The sequence below is a fragment of the Xenopus tropicalis genome, chromosome 2, assembly GCF_000004195.4.
Source record: "Xenopus tropicalis strain Nigerian chromosome 2, UCB_Xtro_10.0, whole genome shotgun sequence".
In the NCBI taxonomy this organism is placed as follows: domain Eukaryota; kingdom Metazoa; phylum Chordata; class Amphibia; order Anura; family Pipidae; genus Xenopus; species Xenopus tropicalis.
In genome coordinates, this window is record NC_030678.2 from 48,669,942 (window position 1) to 48,693,262 (window position 23,321).

The 23,321-nt window shown below is 40.1% G+C and overlaps 1 protein-coding gene across 1 annotated transcript; it reads right to left on the reverse strand.

Moving 5' to 3' along the window:
• Positions 1–497: 497 nt before the first annotated feature.
• Positions 498–21,726, reverse strand: tmem248 (transmembrane protein 248). The gene is given in 7 exon segments (NM_001007493.1): positions 498–1,683; positions 2,205–2,348; positions 6,229–6,412; positions 6,527–6,677; positions 7,615–7,900; positions 10,780–10,956; positions 21,603–21,726. Coding segments are annotated over 6 exon segments (948 nt in total). The 5' UTR covers positions 10,942–10,956; positions 21,603–21,726; the 3' UTR covers positions 498–1,662.
• Between the last annotated feature and the right edge of the window lie 1,595 nt (positions 21,727–23,321).

The window sequence follows — 23,321 nt, forward strand, 5'->3', positions numbered from 1 at the left end:
GGATCGAGAACAAAAGAAAATGCTCTTATGTTAACAAGTGACCAAGTACATTATAAGTAGGTTACATATTGCTGAGGGTTCTTTATAGTCATAGCTGTCAGAGTGCTTGGTTGGTTGCCAGGGTACGCTTTAAACAAAGCTAACTAGCGCTTTCATATATGCATGTTGCTAGGGTAACCGTGAGGTAGGGAAGCTGCATTGCTCTATGGAACATGTGTCTGCAGAAGTGATGTAGGGGTTGCTGGGTGTGCCAAAAAGGTTTTTTGCACGGGGACCCGGTGCCCACTGCTTGCTTATTTTAGGGATGATAATTTTTTCGGAGCGGGTTTTCTAAGGCTACCTATATCATGCATATGGATGCCATAGAGATTGCACGTTCCAGTGCTAGACACTTTGTAAAGACAGCCAGCTGAAGGACCCACATCAGTCAATGTTTCCAACACATTCACTGTAATTTGAAGCAAATACACCCTTTTTTTGTTAAAAAAGTAATTATCCACAGTAGCAGGATAGATTTATTCAGAAACCAAACAGCATTTCATATGAACCTGGAGAGCAACATATCTAAGCAATCCAATTTCAATTCAAACAAATGTGTCATGGAATCATATGCACTGGAAACAAAAAAAGCAGCAATGATTTGTCATGTAAATGATGAAACATTGAAGATCTTACAGATGAACTTGGAGTGACTATGAAAGAAACATTTTTCAGTAGGACCTACCGACACCCAGCCAAGTAAAAATTATCTTACTAAATACCTACTGGTACCATGTTCAGAATGAACCATCTGATTCTGGTGGTTCTTTAGAGCAGGAGCCCTGAACTCTCAGCTCTAAATTACATCTTCTGGTGCTGAGGAAACTGTGCCATTATACCCATTTTAAGCTTTCATAGCAAAACTTGAGACTCTTCAGTATAATTTTACTCTGATGCCATAATAATGGGAACATATTATGTACAGACTGGAAACCAGAATTATCCATTTACCCACTGAAAGCCTCTCTACGTAGAATGTAAAGCTGGCAGAACTACTGTTTTTGTAGCCAAGTGCCTAAATATAACTGAATGCCAGTAAAACCATATTATCCTAGGTCGGTTTCCAAATTTAAATGAGGGCATTCTGGATGTTATTTAACATAAATTAATAGGCAATGCAATAAGATGTCTTTCAAATAGATGGGTTCCTAATGTATATGGAACATCTTTTTGAAGAACAGATGACCTCTTTGATTAAGCAATGTATGTTTTACCTTTTGGTAGCAATTTATTTTACCTGCTACAGAAACAGAAAACTGCAGTTTTGCTAGAGACACTGGGAAAAACATGGTCCTTGTCTTCTTTCATTGCCACCTTGCAGAAGGTTTTCACCATCCATCCTACCTGGCCACTAAACATATCTACACAAGTAAAAGACAGCTAGTCCACAGGTACAAGGTGTAACATACAAATTCCTGCAATGCAGGGTATGTGCATCAAGCCTCTTTAAATGTACCTATTTATAAATATGTACAAATCAGTTACAGGCACTTGAAATGTCTTTGGTTGGAACAAACCAACATTGCAAGAGGATTCTCCTTCCCCAAAGGAGGCCAGATTCTTCAAGTGGCGTCAACAAGCAATGACTCCACATTTATCTGCTCACAGTAAAAAATGGGAAGGTTATGCATCAGACAGGGCAACCTGTGAACAAGACACAAAAGTTAACTATTAAAACAAAAACAAATCTATCTAGTCAGTGGGGTTATGTAATAAAAATTTGCCCAGGAGCAGTAACCCATAGCAACCAATCAGCAGGTAGCATTTACTGTTCACTGGTTTAAAAACAAAAATCTTATTTTACTGATTGTTATGGGTTACTGCTCCGGGGCAAACTTTTTAATATACATGTGAGTTTATCATAGAAGAATACCTATACCTATGCAATGCCCCTTCAATGTTTCACATCATACAATACATCTGAGCCAAGCTTTTAATCATCTGACCTCAAAGTACTTCTGCTTACTTCATGTAAATAAAGTTAACACAGGATCAATCACAACATGGCCCTGCTATCTGCATTAAACTTCTGTGTTCCTATGCCAGGGAAAGTATTTAATAGTTATCCTTAAATCCTATGCAGACTATGCCATTTGAACCCACATTAAGTCACTAAAATGGAGAAATCTGACCATACTATATTATGTTAATGTAAGCATCGATACCTTTTCAGGGCTGAACTCAGAGTTGCTTTGTCTTAGTTTACTTGGTCTTCCTCGAATCACTGCATAACAGAACATGGTGATGACCATCACAAAAAGGAAGTAACTTGTGTCCATCAGGTGCAGGTTTATAAGCGAACGGTCATCCTGTAGTCACAAAAAATGACATGAACAAATAAGGCTCACTGCTGCTGCTTTAATCTCGGTGTATTTTCAATTGCTAAATAGCCAAGGGCTACCACATTTAATCATATTTCAGAGACAGAATCCTGGTTAGCATAGAATTGTATAACATATCTATGTAACAGCAATAACATTAGGCAAAATGAAGAATATGTAACATTATAAATGTTAAATATTTAGCAATGTAATTTGAAAACCAGAAGGCAACATCATAATTTGGTCAGTTGGGCAGCTTGTCATTGCAATCTAAATTATTTGTTACCTCTAAATTAAACATGGCTGTTTGTCAGGGCCCAAACATGCAGAGGTACAGAGTGTGCTCTTGTGCGTGGCAGAATCAGGAATGGGCAATGCATAGATGTTTTGCAGCAGAATAAATGCATGACACACTTTGCAGTCACTCTGAGTATCAGTGCTACACAAGGATTCTGTACAAAATTAAAGGTGCTAACAGTACAGACTGTGTTCAGTTTTGTACAGAAACTGGGAAAAAATGGCAGATGACAGATGAGCATAAATAACACACAGAATCTAACTGGCAAACAGTTTATAAGAACAGGTGTTAGATAATGAATGTATTACACCTTCTGCCTTTTATTAAAGATGTAAATGTTATTCATTATATTTTCCACAAAAAATTATTCTGGACTCAGATTTTTTTTTAACTTTTGTATTGAGAATGATAGTTGCATAACAGTATTATCAATGTTATATGGAGTTGCATTTATTACATCAATAAACTGTTCATTTATCAACCACATATAGTTGTTATTTTTCATTCTTTAAGGGGAGGGGTAAGGGAGAGAGGCTGAGGGTAGGGTGGGAAAAGGAAGGTGAGGGTGGGGAGGTGAGCAAGTCAGGGTCTTGCTTTCTCAGAGTTCAGACTTGCTGGGAAGTAAGAAATAAAAGTCAAGAAATTGGAACAAAAGGGAAAAAATTAAATCAAACAAATCTTGTTGGAATGCCTCTGTTTTCTTCTCTCTGGAATCCGGGTTGTACCTGTAAGTTTTCCTTTTTTGTTTCAGTTCTGCCTCATCCATATATCCCTTGGGAACATTCTACTGAAAGGACCCATCATTCAGATTTCCTTTTATCTTATATGGAAGGTGAAGGAATGGTTTAACTTGGGGGAGTAGAATATTGTACCCATGGGGCCCACACTTTTTTGAACCATTCTTGCCGGTCATTAAGAATACTAGTTAATGTTTCATTAACAAATATCCAGTTAATCTTATTTTTTAGTTAGTGGTATGGGCAAGAATGGAGATTTCCATGCTCTGGCTATTGTTAATTTAGCTGCTGTAAAGATTTGGTTTATTAACAACCTTGCATATTTGTTTTTATTGGGGTTTTTCCTTCCCAGTAGTGCGTGTTCTGGAGATTTAAGCAGGTTTATACCTGTAATTGAAAATATAATTTCGTAGAATCTGGTCCAGAATCTCTGTACCCTGGGACATTGCCACCATATGTGATACACTGTGCCTTCACCTCCGCAGTTTCTAAAGCATTGTGGGTTACATTGGTTGTTAATTTTATGGAGTCTAGTTGGGACCAGGTACCAACGTAGTAAAACCTTGTATTCTGCCTCAAGCAGGGAGGTATTGAGTTATGTGCTGTTTGATCCCATATTTGAAGCCATTTTTTTTTCCTCTACTGTTTGACCCAGGTCTTTTTCCCAATCTTTTACGTAGGGTAAGGTTGGTGGGAGGCTGGTCTTAGAGAGAATATTATAGAGTCTTGAGAGCACTCCTTTTGAGTATGGGTATTTTGTACATATAGTTTCTAGGTATGTGGAAGGTGGTACCCTTGTACGTTTAAATTTGGATTTCAAGTAGTGTTGCACCTGCATAAATCTGAAAAGTTCTCCCGGGGGAGAAGAATATAGTTGTTGGTATCTGTCCCAATTTAAGGAGCCAGAAATTCCATACAGGTGTCACAATACTGTGAGACCTTTAGCCTCCCACCACTGGAAGGACTCCTTGTTTAGTCCTGGTGGGAACCCAGGGTTTCCAAGTATTGGAACTGCTGGGTAATGAGGAGAGAATAGTGTTGCTCTGTTTTATCTTGTCCCATATGCTAAGTGTCTGTTCTAACATGGGAGTTAAACCATCCTGTCTGTGTACATAGGGTAGCCATAAGGTTGCTGTCAGCTTTACCGGGCTGGTAAATGTTTCCTCCATGGTCACCCATTTTGGAGGAGGGGTGGCACACATCAGGGGGATGGATGATAATTGGGCTGCCTGAAAGTTTTTACCGAAATATGGAGCACCTAAGCCTCCCTTTTGTCTTGGTGGTAGCATTGTCGCTTTAGAAACCCTGGAAGGTTTAAAGTTCCATATAAATTTCATGACCTGTTGTTGTAGCTTTTTGATATCTGAGTTAGTATAGATTTTGGTAAAGTTCTAAAGTAATAAAGTACTTGAGGTAAAATAATCATTTTACCTGCATGTATACGGCCAATCCAATAAATATCCTGTTTCATCCATGTCTATAAATCTTTAGTTACCTTTTTCCACAGGGGAGGATAGTTAGTCTTATAGAGCAGGGGTCCCCAACCACCGGTCCAGGGACCGGTGCCGGGCCGTGGGCTATGCTGAACCGGGCCACCTCTGGTCCCAATTACTTGGGATCCCAACTCCCTGATGCGTTACACAGCCATGACAATAGCTATGGGAAGCCCAGGAAGATTTCTACTGATTACAACAAGGACCAAAGTACTTTATTAAGCTGTATGTAATAATAATATTAATAGTAAAGCGCACAATATAAAATTTAACTAGCACTAGTTGCGCCGCACCCCCCATCCCCGGTCCTTGGAAAAATTGTCTTGCTTGAAACCGGTCCGTGGTGCAAAAAAGGTTGGGAACCACTGTTATAGAGGTCTTGTAAATGTGGGGTTATTTTAACACCCAGGTATTTTAAATATGTTGATTGCCATTAAAAATCAAAATTCAGTTGAAGGAGCTTAATTTGTAAGGTCAGGGAGATTAATATTCACCGCACAGGTTTTAGTATAGTTTATCTTGAGTCCTGAAAGTTTTGCAAATTTGTTGAATATATCTATCAGATTGGGTAAGGGGGTAAGCGGTCTAGTTATTAGTAATAGAATATCATCCGCAAAAAGGCATAATTTGTGGTGGACTGAATCTATTTTTAGGCCCATTATAATTATGTTGTTTCGGATTTGTGCAGCCAATGGTTCAAGGGCCAAAATAAACAAAATCGGGGATAATGGGCAGCCTTGCCTCGTACCTCCTGATATTAAAAAGGGATCATTACAGTATGGGCCCCATCTAACATATGCTTGAGGGTGGTTGTATAATGCGGACATGTTGGAATTTCTGTTTAAAGCCCCATTTATCTAGTATGTAGTGTAGATACGGCCATGAGTCGAAGGCTTTACTTAGGTCAATAGATAATAGTAGCCCAGGTATAGCCTTGGATTGAATTGTATGTATAAAGGCCAAAGGCTCCTGCTTTTTTAATTAAAAACGGAGTACAATCACACAAATAGTCAACACAATTTCTAGATTTAGTGTTTGCTCACACCTTTTAGTATGCTGTTTATGCTCATCAGCCATCTACTCCAGTTTGAAACAGTTGCTGTTCAATACAGAACACAGGAAGATGAAAGATTTACTGAAGAGGCTTTATATAAATCAGCATAGGATCAAAGTTTTATCTTTTTATTTCAGGAAAAAAAGACTCATAAATAACAGTAAAAACTGTTCAAAAAAGGGAAAGATGCTCTGCTTTATAAATTACTACGTTATGCTATGCATTTAGAGACATTTACCAAGATATAGACATAATTGCCATGCAAAGGCTCAGCAAGTGCACTTACCTCTGGAACAATCACTGTGAGTTTGGGATTTAAAGCATGGTACACCTTGCCGACTGCTCCCTTGTAACACCAGAAGGGATTATAATCTTGTGCATACTTTGTCCCTGAGTCACGAGCAGTGGTGAAGATTTTGTACCACAAAGAAGCATTGCTGTATGTCTCAGGAATACAGTGAGGAGGCTGACTACAATGCAGAAAGGTAAAGCCAAAATGTAAACAAGGTTTGTAAGCCTTCTATGCTGTGGCCTAGACCACGTAATTTATCTGATACAAGATCATGTATTAAAGAGATGCTTACACTGTGACTGGAAACACACTGGATGCTGCTGTGACAGTCATACATGTAGTAAATACCACCTGTTCACAGTGCCCATGGACAATACAGTCATCAGAGTTCCATGCAGCAGGCAAAGTAAACGTAATATTCATCTCTTCATGGGAATCTCTGCCTTATAAGGAAAATAAAATGTTTTTAGAATTTGTTTAGATACCACCCTCTTACCAATGATTACAGCTTATTTTTCTAACAGCTGATCTCCTTCCTCCCATCAGTGGCAACAAGAAACACTATGAAGTTAGTAGCTGGTAAGAATACCAGCATGCAAGAGAGCAGATAACACATTTTACAAAATATGTTGACAGAAGGCTGGCTAAATCTTATATAAATAGCTTCTATTAGAACTAAATTATGTAATTACATACAAAATTTACTGAACATTCTATAATTGTTTTTGTGAACTGATATCATAACTTGTATCCAGCAAATAAGCACACAACTTATGGCCACAAAGGTGGCCATACACAGTAGGATCTGCTGATGAGTGTATCTTTCTGCTGATGCATCAACCTAAGGTGGGCAATATTGGATTGTTTGGCCCTAGGCCTAGGGTACTGTATAGGAGCTATCAGAGCGAGAACTGCATTAATAAGCCATTGCTTTCCCCAATCCAACGGGAGAATAAATATTGTTCGACACCTGGCCAATTTTTGGCTAGAAATTATTTGGGGAAGACCATCGGGGTCCCATCCTTGTACTAAAACGTCCATATAAGCTTTTAAGTCATCTGCAGCATTCATGAGCAAGTCTCAGCTGTTACTATGGGTGGGCATGCCATAGATTTTGTCAGTGCCTTCTTTGTGACGTTAAAATGTTGACAGAAAGAACACATATCAACACAAACACTGCAGAGTAAAGCTAAAGCATTACCAAGCTATGAGCGATGTAATAAATTACTTCTAGTTATACAACTGATGAATGCTATTTTATCCCAGACACAAGTGTAGTTAATATTCCATATGAGAGAGGAACAAACTAACTGAACACATTACTCCCAGTGGAAAATAGTGCTCAGAATAATTCAATGAATAAAAAACGTGATTGGATACCTGAAAGACCAATCTGATGGCCAAAAATTGTAGAGCTCAGGTGCGTGATGTTACGGGAATATCCTCCAAAGGGTTTTAGTGGATCTAAAGTTAAGGTAATTGCCACAGAAATATTTATGGGTCCAGAGTCTTCTAGAGCTTGTGGAGTTTGTGTGGATGACCTTGCTTGACCAGAAGTTACTGTGCTTTCAGGAGGGGTGGTTTCATTCAAAAAATGTTTTAAAGTTTCATTCTCAGATACACACAAGTCAAGATTGTTAAACCTCAGGAGAAAGGTGTTCCAGTCCTAAAGATGAAGCAAAGAATGCTTAAAGGGGTAGAACAAGTTAAAATGTAACATTTAAATATGGTGTTGATAGCAGTAAATAATTTACATTTTTTTTTATGCGTGTCTGAAGGTTGGAATTTAAACTGGTTTCTAGGGCTTAATAAACCTAGCAATCAGGCACCAGGTGGGAAGCCAGAACAGACGAACAGAAAAATACAGAACAGAAATATATGCAATAATATTAACAACATTAAAGCCTCACAGTCTGATATTTTGATTGCTGGAATCAGTGATCCTCACATAGCATTTTCAGTTGCTGGGAGGAAATAGGGTAATAATAACTGGAAAGGTGTTTTGAGTTGATCAATTGATCACATTTGATCAGTTTACAATATAAAATATTAATATGAATACGGTATGACAAATCTTTAACCATACACCACAAGTTTTTTGGTAAAATAACTGTAGATTTTTTTTTTAGGTCTTCTTTGAAGAAAGAAAGATTTTGTGAGAGGTTTAAAAGCTTTATTTGGAAAGGTTGTTGCTGAAGAATTATTGTCTTCTTAAAGTTTATTTAACTCTGAAGTCTGTTCAATTAAATGAATAAATCTTTTTGGAATTTGTGGCATTCGGAGAATATTGTTGATTTAGTTAAGTACGATTGTTCAGTAAAAGAAATGAGTCAATATTACTCAAGTGTATCCTTTATACAGTTAGAGGCTTCCTGCTGCCCTGTTAATTGCTGTCAATACCTGGTTACTAGGAGGGGCTAATGTTGAATTTCTGGATGGTGTCACTTCCGGATCTAAAATACTGTCTGTCAGAACTTATTAGAAGCAGCATCTAATGTGTTGTGGCAACTGATGCAAGCTGCTGTGGGAAGGTGGTGGTAACTTCAGGGTTCGCCTGTGATAACAGGCACGCTGTTCGCAGTTTGAAACAGTGGGAGGAATGGAACAAGCAGAGCACAAGTACTGCCTTTTGACGCAACAAACTTTAAAGAATGGGATTTTTTCATGCAACAGCTGTGGATACATTTTTGCCAAGACGACCTTATATATTTCCTTCAAATATACCAAAATAAATTTGAGTGGGCAGAATGCCTATATTATTTAAATTTTTGTATTGCTGACATTTATGTAAGGGCCAATAACAAAACACAAGACAAGATAGATAAGATTACTACAACTAGGCTATATTAATCTAACCCAGTGCTGTCCAACTGGCGGCCCGCGACCCCCCTCTGTGTGGCCCCCCACCTGTCTGGCTGCTTTGATGGCTTACTCTTGTGTAAGCTTTAAATGGTATCAGTACTGTGATTAACTGCCCCCCCTGCATGGTTATCACCTCAGATTCAGGCTGCAATCAGGCTGTATTGTTTAAATATGTAATTCCCTGTGTTATTCACACCTTTTAATCTCTGCATTGTTCACCCCCTGCAGTGTTCACACCTCAGGCTCAGGCTGTAATCACCCATATTGTTCCCCTGTTCACACCTCAGGAGCAGTAGAAACCCACAAATACACCCTGCACACTACAAAAAGAACATATACTGAGGTGGTACTGCAATTAAAAAGTTTTTTAATATATAGTTATTGTGCAGACTGTTGGAGCAGTGCCAGCATTGTGTCACTGTAGGCTGCCTGTGTGCCATACACACAGGCATCATAGGGCAGGGCAAGCAGAGTATGGCACACACAGACAGGGTAGGGAAGGCAGAGTATGGCACACACAGGCCAAGTATGGCACAAACCAGCCAAGAATGGCAAACACAGTGAAAGTATGGCACATGCAGACAGGGTAGGGAAGGCAGAGTATGGCACACACAGGCAGAGTATGGCACACACAGGCCAAGTATGGCACAAACCAGCCAAGAATGGCAAACACAGTGAAAGTATGGCACATGCAGGCAGGGTAGGGAAGGCAGAGTATGGCACACACAGGCAGGGTAGGGAAGGCAGAGTATGGCACACACAGGCAGGGTAGGGAAGGCAGAGTATGGCACACACAGGCAGGGTAGGGAAGGCAGAGTATGGCACACACAGGCAGGGTAGGGAAGGCAGAGTATGGCACACACAGGCAGGGTAGGGAAGGCAGAGTATGGCACACACAGGCAGGGTAGGGAAGGCAGAGTATGGCACACACAGGCAGAGTAGGGAAGGCAGAGTATGGCACACACAGGCAGGGTAGGGAAGGCAGAGTATGGCACACACAGGCAGGGTAGGGAAGGCAGAGTATGGCACACACAGGCAGGGTAGGGAAGGCAGAGTATGGCACACACAGGCAGGGTAGGGCAGGCAGAGTATGGCAGGTTTTTGCTGTACTACAACCATTAATATGGGTATGGCCATGTGATAACATGGGTGTGGTTTCAAGTAGGTGCGGTTTCAAAAAGGGGAGTGGTCAAAACTGGCTTCCATTATCGGCCCTCCACCACGTAGGTCGGAAAAATTCCGTCCCTCGGTACAACAGAAGTTGGACAGCACTGATCTAACCAATGGAAACCACTACCCCAATGGAAAATAGGCCCATGCACATTAACCAGGGATTTTCAGTGCATTAAAAAAACTAGATTCCAACTGGCAAGATTATCCAAAATAATTTATAGTTCAAGATTCTTGTCCTAGAGATTATAGATATAGATTATAAGCATGTGCATGTATGTCCACAAGTGCAGTTAAGGTCCCTGCAATTTCTGTGCAGTAAGTTGTGCATAAAATCACTTTCATTAAAGGTACTTGCTTCAAAATGTACTCCTTGCACTACTAATGTATTAGAAGAAAACTGGTTTGTTAAACAAGTTTTAGCTTTGCCAGTCTAGTGCTTTAAAAGGCTATATGGCAAGTTGGTCAGTTTCTAGAATCTACAAATGGTCTAAATTTTAGGTGATAGCATACCTCAGTCATCTCCGGTGACTTGATCTCTTTCATTTTGAAGAAATAACCAAGTGTCAGGAAGGCTATGGCCATTCCACTTACACTAACCATGAAAATCACCAGAGGTGGCCGGCTACTGATGTAGGACTTCAAGTTCTCCAGGGGATGCAAAATCAGAATCATTGTGGCCCAAATACCCTGCAAAGAAAATGCCAATCCTTTAGTAGACACAGTCCACAATGCAATAAGTAATAATGGTGAATACCAAATTTTCATGCCTAACAGAAATATATAATAATAGGTAATATAATTACCACTTTAATCCAGAACTCCCATGCTATTCCACAATACCCCCATTTATGTAAGAATGAACCCCCCCTCCTTTACCTGAATCTACAAAGGCAGTGTGGAAAGCATAGACACACTACATAGACTACTCTCGGCACAAGTATTCATGCCTTTTATCAGGTGATAAATATAACTGTATGCTTTATCTTTCTTTTGTGTTTTTTTCCTTAAATGGTTTACATAACAATCTAATAATTTACAGGGCATAAACTGTACCCAAATTCTAGTCAAATTACTGCAATGGACATTGCAATGGACTATTTATTTTAGGTTAACTATTGTCCATGTATTATCCCCCCAAATTGTTAACTGGAAATGTTTAAACCTATATCTGCAGGCCACTTCCTAGTAAAGGAGAACTAAACCCATGTTTTGTAATATTTGAGATGGTCAGATACACAATTCCAGATGGTCCTTCCTCTTGTCAGCCCTGCATTTCAAGCAGCAGCATACATGTATCACAGCTCTCACCGACACTGTCATGCACAATAAATGCTCTTCGCAGGAAAGCACATGCGCAGAGGCTTGCATGAAGCCAGACGACTGAGGGAAAAAAAAAAAAAAAAACCCGCACGGCAAAGTACAGGCAATCAAAATGGCGGCTGCAAAGTAAGGAGTTTTCAGAGACAAGGGAAGTGGACAATTATTAACTATGCAAGAGTGGTAAATGTAAAGAACATTTTCAAAGGGTTTAGTACTCTTTCAAAGATACTTTATGGGGTGTTTATGTTACATTAGCAATTAAATGTGGATGAATTTGTATATTATGTTCAGTTTGCCATCATTTGATGCTTGCTCCTTTATTGAGTATGCACACTAAACAGTTTGTCAGCCATAGTCTTTGGCATAACATGAAATGGAAATGATTCATTTTTGACCTACGGACGGTGAGGACAGATTAAGACAATCATGCATTGTGCACTACTAAATTAAGACCTACTTGTGGGCACTTTCGACTTCTTACCTAAACTCAAAAGGTTAAAAAAGTTAATAGCTAACAAAGGACCAACCCTTACTGATTTGTAAAGAAGTAACAAATGTACAAGACAAAGGAAACTATACTTCCGCGTAATATTTTATAGTATAAGACTGAAGAAAAATACATGTTACCAGAACATGTTGCCAAACCAGTTTGTTCAGTCTAAAAGGGCATATGCCAAATGTAAACAATGTCTATAGAATGAATAGAAAGAATAGAAAGGGATTAAGACTGATCTCCTCAGTCTTTATACTAATGGTACATGTGGTGGTTTGATTGCTGTGGAACGCTAAAGAAAAAGCACAGCAATAAATCCCCATAAACAGCATGTTTCCTTAGAAGACTACATTACAATGATGCAGGCAATAGTATTATAATAAGTGGCCATTGTTTTATCTTCTTATTTAACTTACGCCGTCTTCACACAGTCTTCAGACAATCATAACAACAGGATTTTACTGTAACTGTAAAGTACACATTTTTTATAGTCTAAGATCCTTGAGGAATGCTGTCCAACAGTTTTCATAAAGTGGACCAAATACTAAGGGGCACATTTACTAATCCACAAACGCTCCGAAGGCGTCCGAATGCGTTTTTTTCGTAATGATCTGTATTTTTGCGACTTTTTCGTCGCCGTCACAACTTTTTCGTTTTTTCCCAGACTTTTCGTCACCTTACCGAAATTTTCGGATTGAACGAAAGAACGTTCGTTGCACAACGAACGTTCTTTCATGCGCAAGTGCACTGATCGAGCCCATGCAGACATGCACTGAAGGATTAAAGTCAGAAAGGTTTTCCTGGCGTTTACAATCGTTCAATATGAAAAATTTGTGACGAAAAGTCGTGAAAAATACGAAAAAGTCGCAACGTCGACGAAAAAGTTCAGAAATTTTCATTTTCAATACGAATTTTTGCCGTTCGGGATTCGTGGATTAGTAAATGTGCCCCTAAATATTGGCTATACTGGCCCTGTTTCAGTTTATCTTCCACAACAGTAAGCAATTCCTTCAGACAACTGTTCTTCTTATCTTTCCTGTATTTTAAGGGTAAATCTTTATAAGCAAATAATTCCAATTTTTTACGGATAATAGGTCCCATACCTGTACAGGTTTTGTTGATGTATCTTAAACTTGGACAATGGCAGCACAATAATGCAAAACAGGAAGAAACAAATGATATCACTACTATTTTTTTTCACAACCATAAAAATGCTTTTGGCAAAGACCTTATTGTCTTTTTAAGTGTATTTGGTAATCTCCAAATAAAAGTTGGGGGGGGGAGCTATTCACACTAGCTATAATTATTGCTCTCTACTTCTCTCAATGGAAGTAACAATACATTTATTTAAAAAAATAAAAAAATAAAAAAAAGCATAGAAAACATGTATTTATATATATTATCTTAAAAAGTCTTAATTTGTAATCTAAAAAACGGGTATAATAAGAGACAATTTATACTTGAAATTAAATACCGGCACAAAATAAAATGTAAATGTGTGGCTGCATTTCTACCGTGTTTTCCCGAAAATAAGACACTGTCTTATATTTTTTTAAGCTCCAAAATATGCACTAGGTCTTATTTTCAGGGGATGTCTTATTTTTTGATCCTCATGTGCCTTTTTTTTTTATTGCCCCCTTTGATCCTCGTGTGCCTTTTTTTTATTGCCCCCTCTGTTATTTCTGTGTCCTCTTATCCTCCTGTGTAACATTCTCGTTCTTACCGGTACCTTGGTCTCTCTCGCGCCGTCATCATGGAAGCCATCTAAGCCATGCGACTTCCTGTTTCCCCTGTGCGCTGCCTGCGTGGTCTCTCTCTCGCCATTGCGACGTCACCACTCAATGTGTTATGATGGCGCGACGGCGCCAGAGAGACCACGCAGGCAGCGCACAGGGGAAACAGGAAGTCGCATGGCTTAGACGGCTTCCATGGTAACGGCGCGAGAGAGACCACGCAGGCAGCGCACAGGGGAAACAGGAAGTCGCATCGCTAGACGGCTTCCAGATGGGTGTCTTATTTTCGGGGGGTGCCTTACTTTCCGGGGGGGGGATGAAAAGGGGGGGGTGCCTTACTTTTGGAGGATGCCTTATTTTCGGGAAAACACGGTACGCATAGCATTTTGTAAAGAAAAAAAAAAACACTACTTGATTTAGTACGGTTTGTGTAAACCTATTACAATATAATGCAACGTAAACTGCAGCAAAGTGCCCTCGCTCTTTGCCATATGCCCAGTAATTCATTTATCTGTTTTGTGCTTCAGTACACATTGTTCAGCCAAGAACAGTTCATCAAGTTGAGATTTGACCAATGTGTGCTTTTATTAAGCAGCATTCACAGATCACGACATAATAAAATTATTGAAGCATGGAAACCTAAATATTACCATATTATTTGAAGACAAACACTGCACACTTAATTAAAATCATAAAACAGCCTAAGCAATAACCTATTTTGTTCTCTGGGCCCATTTACCTGGGTGGAACATTTTCTAGCAAACCATTTAAGAGAAACCACCTGTAGTCAGGCAGGTTTGGGCTGAGAAACGGAGACCCAGGTGTGGGCTCTGGATTGCTGCAGACCAAATCTCAAATTGTGCTAAAATCGCTCTTCCCGTTAATGCAGTACACCAATCCCGCTCATTTGTAACATAACCAGAGGGGGTAGGGGAGGGTCTGGTTGGAAAATACGGTCATTGGCTTAGCACAGGGTTAGAAACCACAACAATATGGTTCAACAATGGCTGACTTGCTCATCACTATCCTCTGAGGTCATCCTTGCAGTGATGAATATTGTCTTGCAGGCCTACATTCACCTAAGCATTAGGCAGCAATATCACCCCTAACATAGCAGGAAGAACCTTTAAAGAACGCTCTGACCAGTTATACAGCATGTTAAATACCGTATATACTCGAGTATAAGCCGATCCGAGTATAAGCCGAGGTACCTAATTTTACCTAAGAAAACTGGAAAAACGTATTGACTCGAGTATAAGCCTAGGGTGGCAAATGAAGCCGCTACTGCTAAGTTTCAATACATTTTTTATTAAAAGGACACTCAAATGGACTAATTAGTGTAAATCACCGGCACTTGTTACATGAATACATTCTCTGGCCAGAACAGCATTAAGCTGCTAATGTAACTCTGACCAGTTGGCACAGGACTTACTCTACTTTATGGAGCCACAGGGGTCATCATCAACTGGACAGATGTAGACAAAAAAGAGGTGTGGTCAAGTGATCTATATAGATGAGCAATTTGTTTTAACTGGGTCTCCATACTTGTTAGTTGGCAGAGTCCACTGCTTCTGTTACTTTATTAATCACTTTTGGTAGTTAATAGCGGGTGGAGGCTATTCCTGCTGCTGCTATACAAATGACTTTGATTGCTGGCCATAAAATATCACATTAGGAATTTTACATCTAGTCGCTGACGGAACTGCAACCTGTCCTGCCCACACACCATACTGCAGATCAGGGCTGTGTTTGCAATCCTTTATCCTTCCTACAGCCATTACTGAACTACAACCAGCATCCTCTAACAACCTAACAGGTTCAGGTGTGGGACTCTGGCCTGTGCCCACCTGGCAGTGGTGCCAGCTAGCTGATATGTATGGAGGGGTCAGAAATACAGCATACCGTATATACTCGAGTATAAGCCGATCCGAATATAAGCCGAGGTACCTAATTTTACCTAAGAAAACTGGAAAAACTTATTGACTCGAGTATAAGCCTAGGGTGGGAAATGCAGCCGCTACTGCTAAGTTTCAATAATCAAAATAAATACCAATAAAATTACATTAATTGAGGCATCAGTGGGGTATATGTTTTTAAATGTATATTTCAAAGAAAAACAGTAAACTAGCTCTGTAAGTGGAGAAGAGGGTCAACAAAAACAATATGAGTACTACCCCACGCTCATTGCGCATTGGCAAACTGGCAGCAGACCCAGTCCCGGAGGGATGTAAGGGGAAATCAGTATTGCTAGTGGGAGCCTAGGCCAGGGCACTGGAGGGTCTGGTTGCAGGTGGCCTAATTTGCACACAAAGGACAGAGGGTGCTAGTCTAGAGGGACCCATGGCACCCGACTCGAGTATAAGCCGAGGGTGACTTTTTCAGCGCATTTTGGGTGCTGAAAAACTAGGCTTATACTCGAGTATATACAGTACATTTATCGTGCTTATTCCAATAAACTTAAAATAACGGGTACTTGTCTCTTACCTGCATAGCAAAGTTTTTGTCTGCCATGAGCTCTGGCAGGACAGTGCCATTGCGTTTGTACCATTTGCGTGTTGAATTTGTACCCTGGGGTTGTTCAGACCTTGGGTGCCGGGACGCCTAACGTGCTATCTGTCCATTCTCGGAACCGGGGATGAAAGGTGCGCATGGAGTGCCATGAGTTCACTCGCGACATCGCTTGGGGGCGGGCGGCGTTTATACAATCTCGGTACGGGCCAGCGAATCGCACGGGGGCGACGTGCCGAGCGTACGTTCTCTGTTCTGGGCGGAGCTTCACGGGGCCGACGTGCCGTGCTTACATTCTCGGTTGTGAGCGGCGCATCACACGGGGGGGGGGGGGGGTTGGGTGCGGCCGACGTGTGTACATTATCGGTACGGCTCGGGGTGTGTGTGCTGTGCCTGCTCAGTGCTCGATGCTCAGACATGTAAGTGCACTTACTACTTGCCTCGAGTATAAGCCGAGGATTCCTTTTTGAGCACATTTTGAGTGCTGGAAAACTCGGCTTATACTCGAGTATATACGGTAAGTACCCCACTAACTGGCACAAAGAATAAGGAGTAAAATTAATTCATTTAGGCCTAGAGAATAAATGTCACAGAAGCAATTTGCTTTTACACACCGTGTTTGATAAACCTGCACCAATGTATGTCACCTCCATTTTTGTACATATTGGAGTTCGAATCCCGAAATGGGTAAAGTTCGGATTAGATACAACAATTTCTGATGATCGAAAATGCTTTTGAAAAAAACGTAATAGTCATGATAATATCGTATTGGCGATCCGAAAGTCACAAAATTTTCGTATCTGAACGATCTTTCTAACTTTGATCCTTCTGTGCATGTTTTTTGAAGCCTCCCATAGAACTCAATGGCACTCTGCAGCTCCAACCTGGCCCAAGCTTTAATGAATCCAAAACTTTCATACTCGACGCAACAAATACGATTATGTCGCGCAAATTTTCGCAAGGTACAAATAAGTCGCAAAAAATACGCACAGTACAAAAACAGATAAAATACAATTTTTTTGTATTCGGATTCAATCGTACTTTAAAGGAACAGTAACACCAAAAATTGAAAGTGTATAAAAGTAATTACAATATAATGTACTGTTGCCCTGCATTGCTACAACTGATGTGTTTGCCTCAGAAAGACTACTATAGTTTATATAAGTATGCTACTGTGTAGCCATGGGGGCAGCCATTCAAAGGAGAAAAGGCACCCCCATTATATGGGGCTTATCTACTAGTTATCTGCTATGTAACCTGTGCCTTTTCTCCTTTTTTCCACCTTGAATGGCTGCCCCCATGGCTACACAGCAGCTTATTTATATAGTAGCTTTTCTGTAGCAAAAACACCAGTTTTTTGCAGAACAACAGCACATTATATTTTAATTACTTTAAAACACTTTAATTTTTTGATGTTACTGTTCCTTTAATGAATGTGCCGCATTGTATGGACTGAAATATTTCTTCTTAACTAAGGCTTTCTTGACTAAAAACAAAAAACACTTAGAGTGGTCATATATACATGATTATATATTATTATGCAGTGTGTCCCTTATGAAAGTCTATTTGACTATTTTATTTTTTTTTTTTATGAAAAAAAGGGGAACTGTCATTTTTAATAACCTGCAGCTAAACCACTGTGGATATTTAATAGTTTTTCTTCCCCCTAATAATTCTGAAGAAATTAATGTTTACAACTGAACCATATTTATAAATTTCACTGCAACTGAATTGTGATAAATCACCTTATGAAACCAGGTGACATCTGTCAGCATCTCACAGCACATGTGTGTTTGCACCAAGAAAAAATAAAGTTAAGTTGAGAACCTCACAAATAAATTATTAAACATGATCTAAACCAAGAAACATTTTACCTAATAAAAAAACAAAATGTAATTATAAATGACTGTCCCTTTTACATTCACTAAACATATTAAAAGGTTTTATTTGTAACTGCAATTGCAGTCTGTCTGGGCCTGCTTCCATTTAAAGCAGACAAGGTATTTAAAGGGAAGAATCATAAAAATTAAATTGTTTAAATGGATAGATAAGAATATTAAAATTCTTAAATATATTTGACAGAAAAGCCTAATTTTTAAGTAAGGTCAAATAACATTGTAAGCATGTTTCATTTTCTGACAGCCAGTTTAAGTGAATGCTGAATGGGTGTGGCCACACCCTTGATGTAAGCACTAAACCACTAGCAAAGTTCCACCAAATTATCTCCATGCTGAATGTAAACCAAACTCTCGCCATCTGCATACTGTAGAACTTATAAGGCAGGCCATACAGGGGGCCTGTATACGGTGCCTTCCTGATGGCCTGCCCAAACTTTCAGCCAGATACCTACCGCAGAACATGCCTTTAGACAAGACCCACATTGACAAATTGATAAGATCCTCTCCTGATGCCTATGATCCAGGAAAACAGCAACAACTTCTTGTATGAACTATACTTTTATTCCATCAGCCCATCCCACAGCCAAAGTACATATATATTCAGGATAAACTACATTCCTCAGAATTACTTTCAACATCCTCTTCCCTGTGGCAACAAGTGGCTGAAACAAGGAGAAATGTGTCAACAAAGCTCTTCGAAAAATGTAAAATAAACAAACTACAGAAGCCACAAACAAACAAAAAACCTAAACTAAACATAGGGAACACAGAAAGGGCTATCTGATGTTGTCCAAACATTCACAAGTGTCATATTCACTAAACACAAATAATGTGATTACCCTGATGAGGGAAGGAAAAAGCACAACTTAAAATACATTCCCTGTATGTTATGAAATGTGGTGTCCTAGCTTCAGCACCATTTCAGTTGGTCTTCAATATATAGATAGTTTTATTTGTTATCCTTTCCTGACTTTTTCCAGTTTTCAGCGGGGGCCACTGGCCCCAGCAGACATGAAACTGCAATGCAATTATTGTTGTTACATATTAATACTTATATTTTCATTCAGGCTTTCGCCTATTCATATTCATCTCTCTCATCCAAACAACTGCTTGATTGCTGGGGTAAATTGGACCCTAGGAACCAGATACAAACTGGAAGGCCATTAAACAATAATTTTATTTTTTTATTTTAACAAAAAAATAAAAAAATTAGGCTAATTGAGATTATTGCAGAATATATCTGTCTACATCACAGTAAAAGTTAATATAGTTAAGGTAAACTTTCCCTTTAAAAACACCATGACAATGTAAATAAAACTGAAAATTATCCTTGATAGAATTATTACATTCAGGTCTGTATTGGAGGTAAAGGAAAAGGAAAGACACAAAATAGGTATAAAACTGGTTCAGCTGTTTATGGATATTGAAACTGGTGCAATGAAGTTTTTCTTTAAAATTGCCGAACTTCTGTCTGTGACCTCCTGGCACTTGGTCTATAAGGAAGTTAAACAATAAATGTATGACTGTCAAGCACACTAAAACAATCTCTCTACTGAAATCTATTACCAAGATGTTGCACTAGTAAATTCCCCAACCAAGTGCTGGGCACAATCTTTCTTTGAAATGAACAAAATATAGTTTATTTGGCTATTAGTTGCCCTTTAAACTCCAGCAATAAAATAGACAAATAGTACGTGGCAGCATAAAAGAGGAAGTACCATTTGTTGTTAAACTATACATGTCCTGGAGCTTGTCCTGGTGATAAAAAGAAAACTATTGTGCTATGAAATGTGACTTAAGTAACACTTGCAACTAGTACCAGGTTGCAACAGAACAGTTCCACCTTTGGAAAGGCATCAGGTGCAATGTCAGAAATTCTTCAGCAAAGCATCTTACAGAAATTGCTTTGGACTCTACTATATTGTTATTAAGTATTATATACATATATATATATATGCCTTTGTATAGTCCAGGGCTGTCCGGGCTGTCCAATAGAAAGTCTGTGGGATGTATTTGCAATCAGGAAATTCTCTGCTTCTAGCCTCCAAAAGAATTACCAAGTATCTTATTTGCCAAGTGCTGGAGAACCCTCACTGTGTGTACAACTGATACAGTGAAAAATGTATTTGTAGTACTTGACACAGTATTGCTTGCCTCTTTCCAGTATAGGGGGACTCGTATGTCTGCCAAAACTTTCAACTTTCCATCCTTCTGTTTGAGTTACTAGAAATGACTGCCATCCTGGACAAAGTCTGATGTTTATTCTTGTTTCCCTCTCCCCTGCTGCCTCCAAGGTCCTCTGTTTAATTTATTTGTCCGTTTATGACCATGTGCATTTGCTGCAAGCTTTAAATACTTTTTAAAATAGAAACATAATGGTCCTCCCCAATTTGCACCCTTATCACCAAACCAAAAAGGCATGTTTGCTCCAACAAAACATTTCTTTCTAATCACCTTAATGCAGCAGTTTACTTTTTTGTAACTAAGAATACAGGGTTCAGCACTCCTTAGCAAATGGCTAATTGACCCAGATGCTACCGATTCAAGCAATTTCAATAAAGTCCACAGGTATAGCGGTGCACACTGGGAATCCTTTAAAAATTAGCTTTTATTGAAATATATAAAACTTAATACATGGAGAAATAGGTCAACGTTTCGGCCCCCATCTTGGGCCTTTGTCAAGGTCTTGACAAAGGCCCAAGATGGGGGCCGAAACGTTGACCTATTTCTCCATGTATTAAGTTTTATATATTTCAATAAAAGCTAATTTTTAAAGGATTCCCAGTGTGCACCGCTATACCTGTGGACTTATATATATATATATATATATAAAGATGGGTTGAAAAATGACCAAAGTTCATCAGTAATAAAGTATATAAGAATTCTTCCCAAAGCAGCAGGCCCTGGCTTGCATACCTTTTTTAGCAAGTGAGAAAATACAAAGCTACTGATACTAACACTCTGAGTAATAAGTTCATTCAGGGACTATAAAGTTTGCTCTCGAAGTCTGAAAGTTTTTTTTTGCTCCTTTTTTTGATCCATACATACAGGGCGGGCGTGAGAGAGAAATGGGCCCTTGCGGGATTGCTGGGGCCCCCATCTCAGCCAATGGACTCACTATGCAATACTCTAGCTGTTGAACAGCTGAGGTACTTGGGGCTGCACATCCCGGACATGTACACTTGATATATAAAACGTCTTTTAATATGCAGTCTCCCCTTTAAGAGTTCCCCTAAGGATTTGGAGGACCAAAACAAACGCCTCCAATGCCATCATCTAACGCCGTCTGGGCTAAATTTGCCATGCATAGACCCTCACCAGCCAGACCTAAGCACCTCACTTCCCACCCTCACTACAAGGGCTTGCCTCTCGCAAACATACCTGCGCAGGCCTTTACTGGTGCCGACTTGTTCCCGGGCTCATGCTCTCAGACAGTGAATATGAGTGACAGTGTCGGGGTACCTGAACGGTGCATGGCTGGTAATGGTGTGTATGTGTATGTGTGACAGGCAGAAGGAAATGCGCACCACTCCGCTTCCTCTCTTCTGTTTCCGGAGTTACCGCTGACCTGTCACAGTATAGGCCCCGCCCACATGCAATGCAACTTTATTAACACCAGGGTTGCCAGGCTGGTAGTTTTCTAGCCAAATTGCGCTAGTTTTAAAACGTATTGGCGGGTTTTAAAAGTTCAAACCCGCCAATATACGGATTTGGGCTAGTGTTGGAAGGTGCCGCGGGTTTGGACTTTCAAATCCCGTCCAAATGTTTATTTTTTATTTCTTTTAAATATGCTAATTACCAGGCAGCGCGCCGAACTGTCCTCTGCAACCCTACATGTACTGCCTCTCATTACCCAATGGATGCTGGGTAATGTAGTTTTTCTTTAAGATGTTGTTTGTGGCATTATGTGAAACTAGACTACAATACCCAGCGGGCAATGGAAGCTATTTAAACACACTCCGGGGGCGGGACGTTTTGGGTCCGGGTCCTGCTAGATTAGAATATTGTTGGTTAGCAGCACGCAAGTCCAGTCTACGAGTCTGACATACTAAGCTAGGCAGCTAGTTGCGTTAGCAGCAGTGGCAGTGCACTTAGCAGCATGCAAGTAAGCTGCCAAATGCCAGTGCTAGGGGAGTGACTGTTTATGTGAGTGGGTGAGTCTTTCCAAGTGTTTTGGGGGAACAGTGTAATCTGCTGGCAGGTGCAGTGTGTGCAGTGTAGAGTGGGAGTGGGGGGCTGGGTGTGTGGGGGTTGTGGGAGTATTAAGTGAATTATTGTATTGCCTCTGCTCTGACTATACTCAAGGAATGGATGTGGGGAGGTAGTACAGTGGTACTGCATTCTATCTGGTCACACCTTTGGGTGCGCAGCTGCTGACTGCTTGCAGGGAATGGCAGTGGCTTTGTGGGTGCAAGTTTTTTCTGTTTGGCACTAAGCTGAAACTATCTAGTCTGGAATAAAGGGTGACAGAGCTAGGAAGGTAAGAGTTTGCATTCCTTGTTTGGGTGTAATTGCCCAGAGACGCAACATTCAGTGTGGCTGCTAGGGATTGTGGGAGTATTATCCTAATAGTTGAAGTGGACCTACTTTACAGGATAAATTTTCTCTTGCAAACTTTAAACAGCATATCTGGGAGGGTGGGTGCTGGTCTTTGAGATCAGGTGTATTAGATCAATGGATGGTGGTAGTTTGTGGGGGGGCAGGAAAGCGGCTGCTGGGGGGGAAGGTAGGAGGGGAAGCAGCAGAGCTGTCAGCCAGCAACCAGGCAAGCTGAATACTGGTGGGTTGCAATAATTGTACTTGTAATAACTGCTTCAGGGCCACTCATGATGATATCCATCACCATTCTTTATCTGTACAGGTTCAGCTCATTTAAGGGTTCTGGCACACGGGGAGATTAGTCACCCGCGACAAATCTCCCTGTTCGCGGGCGATTATCTCCCCGGATTGCCATCCCACCGGCAAACATGTAAGTCGCCGGTGGGATGGCACACGCTGAGCAGGCGATTTTGGCAAATCCCTTCGGCACTTATTTAACCCTTTCTTTTCCCATTCCCCTTTTTCTGTAATAAGTTAATTGAAATATTGGAGGGGGAGTCT